At 31.0% G+C, this 15034-nt stretch overlaps 1 protein-coding gene across 1 annotated transcript; it reads right to left on the bottom strand.

Annotated features, from left to right (window-relative positions):
* Window positions 1–4777: 4777 nt before the first annotated feature.
* On the bottom strand, window positions 4778–11894 carry LOC133296437 (CDP-diacylglycerol--serine O-phosphatidyltransferase 1). Its single transcript, XM_061495425.1, has 13 exons — window positions 11396–11894; window positions 9306–9584; window positions 9108–9173; window positions 8948–9007; window positions 7997–8087; window positions 7652–7706; window positions 7410–7489; window positions 7176–7292; window positions 6957–7041; window positions 6081–6172; window positions 5522–5775; window positions 5302–5390; window positions 4778–5206 (listed from the first exon to the last, which is right to left on the bottom strand). The coding sequence occupies exons 2-13, from the start codon at window positions 9467–9469 to the stop codon at window positions 5079–5081; spliced, it is 1281 nt and encodes a 426-aa protein (XP_061351409.1). The 5' UTR covers window positions 9470–9584; window positions 11396–11894; the 3' UTR covers window positions 4778–5078.
* Between the last annotated feature and the right edge of the window lie 3140 nt (window positions 11895–15034).

The following is a 15034-nucleotide window of genomic DNA, read 5'->3' on the forward strand; positions in this document are numbered from 1 at the left end:
CTCCTTTATTTTTATAGTTAAAATAATCCTCCAATCATATTCATTTTTTATTAATAAATGGTCCAATTATTTTTAATATGTTGACCAAAATTGATTATTTCTCTTTTCTAAAATTGATTCATGAATTTTTGTTTGTCAATCTTTGAAATGAGAGGACACCAAAAGTATTATTGATATCCTTTATTTATTTTATAATTCGTCCAAGCCTATGTAATATAAGAACAAATTACTTGCTCAATAATATTCTAATTAAAAGATTATTAAGAAAGAAGTCATCCTGTCGATAAGTTTTTAAAGTAATTCCCTGAGGCCATCCCCAAGAATAGAAGAAAAGCTGCGTAAGATACTCGGCATACAACTGCCAACAATTTTATCAGCACACAAAATTTTTCAGACGCATTTGTTTAAAGAAAATAATAATAAAATGAGGAATGTTATATTTATTATCATTTTAAACTTACCACTCTTATTATTGGTTATATCATTTTGAAATCAACTACAGTTAAAAAAATTTCAGTTTTCAACATTTGATTTTAAATTAATTCAATAGTAATCAATAAGGTGCTAAGAGTCGTAACCTACTATGGTAGTAAATATAATTGTTCTTTAATAAAATATGGAAAAAAATATTTCTGCTTTTATAAAAAAAAAATTAACGAGATCTACTCATTTTTATATAAGGGGACAAGAAATTTTGCAGCAAAAAAAAATGTTAAACCCATAAATTATATGCAGTGATTAAAAATGAGAGAAATAATTTCTAAAATTTTTTTAAAAAAAATTACATATCAAAGCGCTGATGGAAAGATAAGCACCTTAATTATAACAACTGTCATTTGCCTCCCCCGCGCTCCGAAACCTAAATTATATAATATATTTGATTTTTGAAGAATGTTATACTTACAATCTATTTTTATTTACAATCATAATCTTAACCGTTGATTTCTGTCAATCAACAGTTATCATTTATTGTGAATCAAAGGTTATTATTTTCGTAAATTAAATTTATTAATTAATTATCAATTCACAATAAATGATAACCGTTAATTGACGAAAATCAACGGTTAAGATTATGGTTGTAAAAGGTTGTAAACAAAAACAAGTTGTAAATATAACATTTCTCTTGATTTTTTATTTTTATTAACAGAAACCCTCAAGTTTAATTTTTTATAATTCATTTGTTTAAAAAGTTATTAGGCTTCATTCGTCATAGATTTATTTAACCAAACAGAGTTTGAGTGGATAAATAATTAGTTACTTTCATCCAATGTCCTTAGGATATGTGCCTCTTTGAAAACAGTCTTACAAATTTTCATTGAATGTGTTGTTTGGAAAAATTCTCAAACAAATATATGAAACACACAAATTAGTTGACAAATTGTGCTTATAATATACAAACTTTATGTACATATTGTAGCCAAAATTATGCCAACAATCAAGCGAAAATTAGTATCACACTCACTCAAATAATGTGAGGATATCCCATAGCATTATCTGAAAATAAAAAGAGTTTCAGGCTTTGTTTGGGAGTTTGAAGGAGAGGGGAAGGGAGGGGATCCAAGGGGGAGGGAGGGAAAGGAAGGGAAGAAAATTGGAGGGTATTCCCTTCTCTTGTTTGGGAGTTAAAAAAATGAAAATGGGAAAATTGGAGGGTCAATAAGAAATTTTTACAATTTTAGCCTTTTTCTAAAATTAATTAATTATTATATTTCACAAATAAAATAAAATTTAAAATGCTAAAAAAAATTATTTATGTATTGTTCAGACTACTAAAAAATATCATATTTTCAACAAAAAACGTACGTTGAAAACGGCAAAAATTATGTCAAAAATATATTTTTCTGTCGGAGTACTTTTCATCTAAGACGATGGAATTTTTATCCGATGAAAAATTTTACAAAAATAAAATTTCAGACAAATTTTTTGTTGTAAAAAAGAATTCCTTCAAAAATTTTGACGAAAAATTTTCCGTCCAAAATCTTCGATGAAAAATGAAAATTTCAACTAAAATATTTTTTCAAAAATTTTGAGGGAAATGTTTCTGTGAAACTTTAGGCAGAATTTAGATTCTATAAAGAATTTTTTTTTTTTTTCAAAATATAATACAGAAATGTTTTTCATCCAATTTTTTTACGGAAATAATTTTCGTTGAAATTTTTTGACGAAAATGTGTTCCATTGAAAATTCCGATAGAAATGTTTCTTATCGAAAATATTTTTCTTTCAAAAAATTTCGATAGAAATGTGTTTCATCAAAAATTTTGACTAAATTTTTTTTAGTCAAAAAGTATGACGAAAATTTTTTCGTACAAAACTTTTGACGGAATTTGGTTTCTATTAAGAATTTTGACGAATTTTTTCGTCAAAATTTTTTACAGAAATATTTTCCGTCAAAACATTTTACAAAAAATTTTGAATGAAAATGTGTTTCGTTAAAAAATTTGACAGAATATTTTTTCTGTCAAAATTTTTTACAGAAATATATTTTGTCAAACATTTTTGATAGAAATGTTTTCCGTTGAAAATTTTGATAGAAATATTTTTTTATCGAAAAATTTGACGGAAATATTTTTCGTCGAAAATTTTCGATGCAAATGCGTTTCGTTAAAAAATTTGACAGGAATTTTTTTGTCAAAAAGTTTAACGAAAATATTTCCGTCAAAAACTTTCGACGGAATTTAAATTCTGTAAAGAATTTTGATGAATTTTTTTCTGTCAAAAATTTTCGATGAAAATGTGTTTCATTGAAAATTTTGATGGAAACATTTTTCATGAAAAATTTCGATGAATATGTGTTTTTGTGAAAAATGTTGAGGGAAATGTTTTGACAAAATTTAGATTCCGTAAAGAATTCTGACAAAAAAATTTCGTCAAAATTTTTTACAGAAATGTTTTTAGTCACAAATTTTGATGGAAATGTTTATCGTAAAATATTTTGACGTAATTGTTTTACGTCGAAACTTTTCGATGGAAATGTGTTTCTTCAAAATTTTGGACAAAAATATTTTCGTGAAAGATTTGACGGAATTTATATTTTATCTATAATTTTTGTTGAATTTATTTTCCGTAAAAATTTTATGTCAGTAATTATGGCAAAATTTGTTCCGTCTCTAATTTTGTCTTTAGTTTTGAGGGAAGTTTTTTTACGTATATTATTTTCATCAAAAATTTCATCACTATTTTTGACGAAATATTTTTCGTCGATAAATTTTGTCGGTATTTGAGATTTTTCTAATAATGTCACATTTAAAAATGATTCACATTATGTAATTTTTACATTTTAATGCTAAGAGTAGATAAGTAATTTTTAATATTTTTTCCCTCAAACCCCCCAAATTGGGGGAACTTAAATTTTAAGAAGAATGAGGGTTTTAGAGGGTTTAGTAAAAACCTCCAATTCCTTCTCTTTATTTTTTTAACTCACAAATAAGGGAAGGGTTTCCTAAAACCCTCCCTTCCCTTCCCTTTTCCTCCAAAAACTATCTCCCAAACAGAGCCTCAGAGTAGTAGCAATTTTAAATCTCTTCCAAAATGCCTCCTTGATTTTGTTTGGCCCTTCCTCTGATAAAATACTTAAAACCATAAAATACATTATACATGCATTAACTATTCAAGCTCTATATTTTTTTTATTTTCCAAACCTTTTAAAATATTTTCATTATTGACTGAACAAATGTTTTAGAAAAATCATTTTCTCATGTTGTTAAGATTGCTTTCTCATGTTATGAGGTATCAAAATTTGTACTATTTAATTTTTATTTTTTATTTTTTTAACAAATGGTGAACTTACAACTTGTTGTGTCTAATGTCTATAACATGAGAGATATTATCTCATTATGACATGAGAAAAGAAAAACCCAATGTTTTATTTGTCAAAGTGGAACATGCACGTTTATCGAAACCATAATCTACCTTGGTGGATAATGTTGGAATTAGAGGGAACAGTGACCATTTTGTCACGTTTGGCCAAAAAATTTATCAAACTGTCACGCCAATAGTAAATTTTGTCAAAATGTCACGCGGCATATTTCGCTACACTATGTAGCGAAATATGTTTGCAAGTAATTCGCTACACAGTGTAGCGAAATATGTCATATCAGGATGCACAGTCAGCAAAAATGACACGTGTCAAGCAGACAGAAATTCACTACACTATGTACCGAATTATGCTTTGATTCTGCCTGCTTGACACTTGTCATTTTTTGTTGACTGTGCATCCTGGCATGGCATATTTCACTACACTGTGTAGCGAATTACTTGCAAACGTAGCGAAATATGTCGCGTGGTATTTTAACAAAATTTACTGATAGCGTGCAGTTTGATAAAATTTTTGGGCAAGCGCGACAAAATAGTCACTATTTTGAATTAGAGACCCAAATATGTAAAAATCGCTAATTGTGTTTTATATATATATAGCAATTTTTTTATACATACATTCCTTTCGCAATTGCAACGGATGAAGATCAAAGATCTCCTTTAAAAAATAAATTTTCTAAGGATCAAATTTTCAAACTTGAAGTTCAAATTCTAGGCATCTTTTTATCATATATCATAAATCTGAAAGCTAGTAATACTAAAAATGTTCGTACCTAAAGATAAAATGTGCTGCATATCGTATCAGCGTGGCACAATTAAACATAGCGTTAAAGTCAATCACCAACGTAAGTAATGAGACGACAGTATTATTACATTTAGAACGATTGACACATTTTAAAGCATTCAACAATTGGTGGGCCAAGTCTAGATACAGAAAATCAATACATAACATGTTTCATTCATTCAAAATTTCATTCAAATAACTGAATACATACTTCATAATGATTCATTCCAAGAGGAAGAAATTGGCCAATTCTCTAATGGTGGAAACCTATTCAGAAGCCTCATAAGAAGTACATCCTTCTACCAGTTGAAACTAATATTTGCCCCTCAAAGAAACTATGATAACCACTACCCTAGGAGAATAATCACTTACGACATTTACAATTATGAGGATGATAGTATTTACACCATGTATGGCTATGGATAGATACCCTTAAAAATCAGGAAGGAATCAAAGAATAATGCACTGCAATAGTGGAATTATCGCCTCTTTTTCTCTAGACACCGATGGTTTTGCCAAGACCAAAAAACCAAAAATGTAAGAATTACCACTCCAACAGATGACCAAAATATTACCAGCCATAAAGGCATCGGATTTGGATACAAGCCTGTGGTAACACAAATGAGCATGTAATCAGTGAATAAAGTATCATCTGTGTACATAAATAACACCTAAATATGACATATAAGAAGAGAGAGTTACCCTGTCCAAACTTGATGCAAATCAGAAGTTCGACTATGCATATGGCTAGAGAGAGCCAACAATATGCTCCAACCTTTTTCACTGGCTTTCTGAAAAATTCACAATGAATAATATAAGACAGGATGAAATGTTAAAAATTCACTAGGATGTTGCCAATCATCAACATTCAACATACAATATGCAAACAGAAAAATGTGAACAAGAGAGATGGAGAATGTACCTGTCTTGAAGGTATGAATTGTACTCACGAATTGTTGGAATTGCAAGTAGCCACCACAAAATCAATCTATATATAACAACTGAATTGCGTGGAGGTATCCAGAGACAGAACTTCAAAAAGAATGTGTTGAGCTCAACTGTCAAAAATGCAATACAAAGACTAAGCACTTGAATAAAACGCCAAGGACCAAGCAATGGATGCCACTCATCTTTGTCCCACTGAGCTGGTGTGAATTGGCCTAATGTTCTTTTCACCTAATAACAATGAAAGAGTAGCTAAGAGTACTAAAATTATTAACAACAAAAATTAACTAAACATTTTTCAGAGTCAATTCATCTTTTTTCTCATGATGAAGTGACTGTACTAGTTATTAAAACACTATCAGAAACCCAATTTTAGTGAAAACAACTACCAGAAAATAAGTATTTTGGCATTGATCCAGTAGGCAAAGAAAAATCATCATACAGATTAGAATGATTTCAATTTCAATAGAAAATAAAGATTCAAGCATAATGTGATGATTGACGAAAAAAAAAAAATTCAAAATCACAAAACATACTTTTCCTATTATATTAGGCTGGCGGCTTAGACCAACCCACTTGTATGTTTTCCCGTCAAAGTACCTAACAGTATTCATCCCAGCCCAAATTCCTGCATATTACACCAAGTAAAACATGTTACAATCAGCTGTGAGCCTGTAACAATTCTAATGCCAGAAGGCATTAATTACAACAGTACTGCATTCTGTTTGATAAAGTGAGTAGCATCACGTAGTTTTCTGGAGGGGGAGGGGGATCTGATAATTCAAACTAATAATAATTTTAAGAGATTCAATACAAGAGCTTATTCAATACCACCAGAAGTCCATAACCATGAACTATGATACTAAGAGAACCACTAAAGTTCACATGATGTGTCCAAAGTTTTCCAGGATGATAAAATTAGTTTAGATATAATAAAACAACTGAACTTGCAGAAAAAATAATATTACACTAAGTACACTATTATAGGCTTCAATGTCATCCTAATGATAAAGTTACAAAACAATCCTTCAGCAAGTACAACTACTAATTAAATCTTAGAAATTTCACTATAGAATGAACATTCAATGGATTCTGAAAACAAGTTCAATTTAAGGCACATGATAACGTTATCAAATTATTCATACGTACAATGTTTTAACAATTCTCATCCATGATAGTGCAAACACTCACAATTTCATATACCCTTTAAATTTTAAATAGAAAGGATGCATTCACAAATGTTGGTGTCCTACAAGCTTCATGCATTTAAGGGTCTAGCCCCGTTTTCAAAATCAAAATGTATTTCCTTGACATGGTGATACAATAAAAAAGCTCATGCTTCAACTAATAAACCACATGCAATCTTGGAAATTTTCAAAAAGTCAAATAAAAAATGTATCCAAAACTCTTACCAAACCAATTGCAGATCAAGATGTCAAGAATAATACTGTCCCACCAGCACTCGTTGAAATTCGGTAACATGTGACGAAAAGTAAGCTGAAGATACAAACATAGAATGGTTTGTAAACAATATAGAAGATATACACCGAAAAAGGAAAAAAGCTAAGCTTTATGCACAATTGCTCCTATGTAAAAAAACCAAAGAGTTTATTAATCAGATCAGGGCTAACCTCCAGGAACTCAAAACCAATTGATAACACCCAAAGAAGGGGCTGATTACGAATCAATATTGCCTTCCCCCACCACCCAATAATGTGAGCTAGAACAAACTCATCAAAAAGTGTCTCCTGTAAAATAAAGCATAATATTTAAGCTCCATGTTAGATCCAAATATGATAATACAAAGAAAAAAATATATGAGGAGAGAATAGGAAAAAACAAAAGGTTGTGAGAAGAAAACATACATAAACATTCTTAAACCTGCATGCAGGGTTTTCAGGCAGATATATGCGACAATCAGCACCATAGGATCTTTCTGGAAGTTCTGCCAAAATAAGACATGGTATTTACAAATTTTGAAACTGAAGGCAACAAGCTGATCCATAACCAACCAATAAAGCTTTTAAAATCTCACATACAACACAGATCCACAATGAATTAATTCCAATCAATTCAAAGCTAAACTATAAGAATCAGATTGAATTACCAACACCAAGATCAGGATGAAGATACTTCATAAACTGCCGAGCATCATCACGCTTCTGTGGGAAAAAACAAATTCAAGCTACATGTTAGTTCACTTTCTTTCACTTGCTGGAAACAGAGCAATAAATGACAAAAAATATACAACCGAAGACACAGACTTAGTTGAACGAAGCAAAAAGATGCAAATCCAAACAGCATGCAAAAATCTAGTGCAAAGATGCACCACAAAAATGAAAACTTCAAGTTTTACAAATATATAAGTGCTAACTTCAAGCTTTGCATGCATGCATTACATATACTGACATACACACAGCAAGAACAGTAAATCAAAAACATTAACACCAACCTGAAAAAGCAAAAATGTGAGGGCAACCAGGTAAACAACGGCCATCCCATGGACCAAGCGCCATATTGCAGGATGTGGCCTAATAAGAACCCTGAATGAAAACAGGAAAAAATAAATAAATTACATAGAGATAATAGTCTCAAAAGAGAAAATTACTACAACTTCAGCTGAACTAAAAGCCTATTATATTATTATTCCTCCACCATTATTTTCTATCCCACAAGAGCCAGAAATCAGCTCATGCTTATATTTTCATCCAAGTAAGTATTGTCCTAGATCTATAACTTAGCAGAACAATTTTAAGCAGGATTATATGAAAATTTGTATGGAATGAGTTTCCATCAAACAATATTAAACACCTTGGATTTTCAGTTCTCTTCATACAGTTCCAAATCTCTCCCACACACTCTCTAAACCCTGAACCTCAAAAAGTAGTGTTCTCCGGTAACTTCTCTTCCCAAAAATCTTGCAGCAATTCAATCTCACTTGGCTACCAAAATCTAAAACACCCCATAACCACCCAATCTTGAATGAGACCTAGATTATCTCAAATGACTTGGCCTTAATACATAATGTTGTTCTAAAATGGTGATAAAGAAATATATATGTACAGCAGCTTCATAATTCACTTAATATAAACTCTTAACTCAAAATATGAAATATAATAACTCAAAGTATGGAATTAATATCTTCAACACCATCTCTCAAACCTGAAAATAAAATTTCGGATACTCAATCCCCTCCCAGATACAGGCAAGAAAATAATCCAATCATGGAGGAATACCTCATTACAAACTTGGGATCTAAATCTAAACTCAACATATATACCAGACAACTATATTCAATATAAAATAAGTATAAAAGCAACAAGACTAATATATACAATCAATAACAATAAAAGTAAATGAAAAATACCAAACTATACAAAATATACTCTCTCTGATTACTCACGTGGAAGGAGCTTGCAGCAGGCAATAAGCAAGAAAAACAGCAATCATTGCCCATACACCCCTACAGAGAAACAATTGTGTGGGCATTCAGCATATTGTACAAAAAGTAAAATACTCAACAAAGAAATATGAGTACCAATATTAAACTAAAAATACCAAACCTTTTAACTGAAGTAACAACATCACCGGACGAATCTCTTTCTGGATCAAGTGCTCCACTCGCCCAACTGACATACACAACCGATATACAGTAAAATAAAATCAAGTGGGGAAGAAATTTAAGTTTATTAAAGAACAAATTTCCAAGTTGATAAAAATACACTACTCAATAGCATTAATTCATCCAGCAAAGCACTCACATAAGAAAGCAAGCACCAATAAGCAACAATGTGATCGTACGAGGCTTGTATGCCCATGCAGTCCATGGATCATGTTCATCATCAAGATTCGACAAATGGGAATTACCATTTTCTTTAACAACATAATCATGTCTCCTTACTCTTCTGTGACCGTTGGACTCCATGTTTAGTTTTCCAGAGAAGCTACTCTCTAACTACAGTCGAAATCAAGGAAATAAGATCATTTACAGATGCTATGACAAATAGCCCCACAGTTCTATGCGCCTTAAAAGACCATTCCTGAAAGCATACAAAAACAACAAACGGTCACAAGAAATTCATCCACTTAATTCAACTAAAAAAACCATCATATGAAACGATGAGAAACAATATCATACATATATAAAAGCACACCAAACATTAATATAAGACCGAAACATTGACAAGAATCTTGCTAATTACCTAATTACCCGTGCAAAGAACCAATTCAACCCAAAAATTTAAGTTGATAGGTGAAGCTTCAATAATGGTTTTTATATTTCTCTAACACACCCTCGTAATAGAGCCCACTGTATTTGAAATGTGGACAATTGCACAGGCACATCTACTTGTGTTAAAAAAAATTACAAGACTTAATTGATTATTAACTTAGTGAGGGCGGTGAGGATCAAACTCATGATCTGTTGGTCACTCTAGCTCTTCCGATACCATATAAAAAATTAATTTAACCTAAAAGTTTTGGGATGATGCTCTTCTCAGTGCATGCTATCTTTGATACTATATAAATAATCAATTCAACCGAAAACTTAAAGTGATAGGTGATGCTCTAATAATGGTTTTTATACAACCGGCCCATGTGTAATTGCATTTCCATGAAATGACATGAGTACTTCTTTGACACGAAAAATATACTGAGCAAAGAACAAAAGATCTATACAACTTAAGAGAAGTCCACATATTAAATTCCATACATGCATAATACATACAAACTGTAAATGGAATAAACAAGAGAACTCTATGTAAAAATACAACCTGAAGAGTTTTAAAAACTAAATAAATAAATATTTTCACAAAATCATCTATAATATCCCTTTTGCATTGGACCACAGGTATTATCCTCAGTATTAAGTACATAAACTAAAACAAAAAGAACCAAGAAAAGCAGAAAACAGGCCTATAACTAACTTTCGTATAACCAAACCATCTTAGGGTTCAAAATTAAAGACCAAAATAGACACTTGCTCAAACCCCAAATTTGAAGCCTATTTAGTATATAGTATCTGGTAGACAATTTAATGTCAAACACTTTTTGTTAAAAATCATTGAGCACATCAGAAATTTGACAGAATATAACAGTACTCAACAATATTATATGAGTCTAAATATCATTCCTGAATAACAGCAGAGCAGTACTACCCAGCATCTTGATACAGATGACACCCACATGCAAATAAAAAAGAAGCAGACTGAGTAACGGACCCCCATTCAGAGATACCCTTTTAAACCAGAACTTGACCAACGGTTAAAGCTAAAAAGATGTTATATATATATATATATATATATATATAACAGCTCCAAATAGTCAAAATTTTGAATGCATTTAATCATGAACCGGATAAGAGATTTCAATTTTCAAACCAACCAATTGGTCAAAGACGGTTATAGCACCATGATGGATCTAAATCTGGCATCCGCAGCCAGAACAAAGAAAACCCATTAACGACAATGCATAATTCAACACTGTATCGATGCATGTAATAAAAAAAACCCGATTGACAACTGAATCCAGTGGAAGGCCAGTTGTGTGGACACAAAAAAAAATAACTTTTTTTTTTCAAAATTTTGAAGAATTGGACGAACCCATAATGGAAAAAGATAGGGGGGAAAAATGACGTACACTGAATTTGAGGAGCTAGTAGATTCGAAAAATTAAACGAACCACAGAAAAAATTAAAAAAAAAAAAATTGAACTTTGCATAGACATTAGACAGCGTGTGTTTGATATTATGCGGATATGATTCGTGATGAAAAAGAGGTACTACACACAGAGAAAAAGCGGGTTATAAAGCCTATTATATTTTGTTGTTTGTTCAATAAGATGGGATACTTACGTAGAGAGAGACGTGACGATGAGAAGAGACAGACAAAGGACCCCTGGACGTACGATTGGAGAGACGAGAAGATCACAGCCGTCGAATCAGAGTTGTAGAGATAAACACACACACAGAGAGAGAGAGAGAGGAAGTTTAATAATAATGAAAGAAGGGTATCGAAATCAGAGGAAGAAGAAGATGAGTGTTTCTCTTTCTGCTGCTAATGAATGATGGAAAATTTTATATATATAGAGATCTTTTATGCAGTGGCAGTGACAGGGAAAGGGGCGCAAAAAAAAAAAAGTGAAATTTTTTTGAAAGTTTCTCTCTCTACATGAGTGTGGAGGCTCTTCTTGTTGTTGTTCCTTGTATGTGTGTTTTCGATTTTGGGTAGAGCATAGTCTGCAACAGCGGCGAAAAGGTGAAGGGTGATGATGAGAGAAAATTAATAAGGGAGAGAGAGAGAGAGTTAAAGAGGAGAGAGAGAGTACGACGGTCAAAGATAGATTTGAAGATGTTTTAGATACGCACAGATGACGATGATCATAAATCATGGAACCATAACTTATATATTAACTTTGTGACAATAATGCCCCTCTCAGTTGTCTTTAATTGCAGCATATTATTAATGTTCAAGGTTGATTCCACTTGGTATGTTGGGAAACTGAAATGACCCTCCTACCCTCGCTCTTTCACTTTAAAATTAAAAATACCCTTTAATTGTGAAATTCTACTTTAATATGTTATTCTCTTTATTTTTTTTACATGTTTATCTTATTTATTATTCTTTAATATCGTTAAATCAAAATTTCAACTAATATTTTGATTTAATGTGTCAGAGAATAATAAGTAAAATAGATATAAAAAAATATATCTATATCTTATTTATTATTCTTTTATCTTATTTATTTTTTTATATGTCTAGCTCAAAGGTGGGAGTGTCCAAGACCTTATAAACTCCGCATTAGTTGCACATATAACTAATGTGGGACTATATATCTCAACACGCTCACTCACACGAGAGCCCATTAGGCTAGAAGTGTGGATATTGCACAGACTCAATTTTTGGTTTACCTTTTTGTACTTTTATTTTAATTCCACTTTAAAGTGGGAGTTTATAAGATCTTAGGCACTCCCACCCTTTGAGCTAGTTTTTGGGGTGGTGTATCTCAAGGTTCTTTATCAGAGCCTCGTATCCCGGGTTCAAACCTCTCCGTCCCCCACTTTCTCTTGTGGAATTTCTTAGCACAGGTAGGCTAGGCTGAGCCTGTTGCATCATCCACTCTTCAAGTACAATAGACTCTTGTGTGAGGTGTGTGTTGAGATATATAGTCCTTTACAAAAATAAATTATTCTATCAAAATTATAGTATTTCCCCCCTAAAGTAATTTAGAAGAATTTTTTATCACCAACCTTATCTTATGGAGTTAGAAAATATCATTATCAGTCGAGGTTTTGAGATTCCCTTTTACTTTGTGTGCCAACAATCATCAACTAGCTATAGAAACAAGAGTACAACGTGGGGTAAAGCCTAAGTCCAACCTATAAGGAAATACAGCAAAATAACGAAAATTAATTAGGTCAATAACTATTTATTCCAATTGCATCATTTTTGTACAATTGTACTTATCTCATTTATCATATAATTTATTGTATGTCTACTTTTAATCAGTCAATAATAATGTTTCCGATAAAAACAATAATAATATATGTAAAGTATAACTAATTCAAATAAACAATATTCATTTTAATTATTTTATTTTATAAAGTATTTATCATCACACATATCACGGGAAAATAAAATATGGTTAATTATTAAAAAAGAAGAATAGAGAAATCTAACATTTTTTTAACTGATTTAGAGCATATTTGGATTCTTTCTTTCTTTTTTTATTATAAAAAAATTATTTTTATTACAAGAGCTTTTGTAAAAATATGTTTGACCTAACTTCTACTTATAAAAAAAAAAAAAAAAATCCAAATAGGCAATTAATATGTTTAAAAGAGATTATCAGTTACAACATTTTTTTTGGAAACAAAGTTACCAAACTTTTATTTATAAATTATGTTGATATTTGAATGAAAATGTATGCAGCAAATTATATTTTCAAGTGAAGTATTTTTTATCAAACAATTATTTTTCAAAAAATTACAATTCATTTTTCAAAAGATATTTTATATTAATGTCATCAATCATGCATGTTAATCGTCACACGACACAGTAATAAAGTAGTATTTAGGGTGGCAAAACATATCATGACCTACGGATTGACCCATGACTCGACCTATCAAAATGCTAGTCGTGTTGACCAGTAGAATAAAACGAGTCATGTGCATGTTTGGATAAATGACACGAATTAGTGTCGTGTCGTGTCTCGGGTTGACATGTGCCGGTCTAAAAAAAAATTATCAAAAAAGTATTATTAGTTTTTTGAAATTTTAGTATTTTTACATATACTATTGGGGTCACGAGTCAATATTTTATTCACTTTTTTCTTTTATTTTATTTTAAAAAAAAAAATTAAATTATCAATTTTTTTTTTTTTTTTTTTTGATAACATAAATTATCAATTTTTGCTAATCAATCCATGTGACCCACGATCCGCAGCAGATCATATCCGAGTTTTAATTTTTTACCTACGAACAAATGCGGAACGTATATGGGTTGGACAATCTAACCCACGGGTTAGACTTGCACGACACGAACCTGACCTGCCGAGCAGTACTTAATGCCAGCGTAAAAATTTCATGTTGACCATACTCAGTGGCAGACCCAAACAATTTTATTTATGTCTGCACATTTAGAGATGGGGTGCAGTGGCAATGCCCCCGAAATTTTTTTTTAAAGAAAGTTTTAATTGTATTACAAAATAAAAAAAATATAAACAAAAAAGAAAAGAAAACTGGAAATTACTACAAAAATAAAGTACCTTTTGAGTCTTCAACAAAAATCAATGGGACCCAATTTAATCCCTTAGAAAAAAAATTGACTCGTGATCCCTCTGAATTTCAAAATAGATCCATGTTAGTCTTTTTGAGAGTACTAATGTAAGTCTTCTTTGAATTTCGAATGAACCACAATTTCGACTAACCGGGTCTATTTTAGAATTCAGAGGGACCGAGAGTCGACTTTTTTTTTCTTAGAAATTAAATTGGACCATATAATTTTAATATTTATTGAGGACACAAAATATACTCTCTCTTTTTTTGCCCAAAAATTTGTGTGTGCATTTGCACACACTTACACCAATACAAGTCCGCCCCATACCATGCTAGACTTATGTCAGCGTGGCAATTTCGTACGACAAGAAATCAAGAATACGCGGCTTTATGGCAAAAATGTGAGGCTTACACACTAACACTAAATCTCATATGATCAACATGCATAATTAATCGTATCACTTTGAAATATCTTTTTTTTGTCAAACACATTTGTTTGGTAAAAAAATGATATTAATTTATTGCAAAAGAAAAAATTGTTAGGAAATAGGGCTTTTTGACCCTTGTAATGCAAAAAATAAAACATATAAGTTTATTTCTTTTGTTAAATTATTTATTCATCTAATACAAGTGAATCGTGTATAAAGAATATGCATTTTAAGCCATGAAACACCTCATATGGAATTTATATAAAATCCAAAATTATATGTTACATGC

Source organism: Gastrolobium bilobum, unplaced genomic scaffold (genome assembly GCF_033153095.1).
Source record: "Gastrolobium bilobum isolate Gb01-03AN ecotype WA unplaced genomic scaffold, APGP_CSIRO_Gbil_v1 utg20910, whole genome shotgun sequence".
NCBI classification, from domain to species: Eukaryota; Viridiplantae; Streptophyta; class Magnoliopsida; order Fabales; family Fabaceae; genus Gastrolobium; species Gastrolobium bilobum.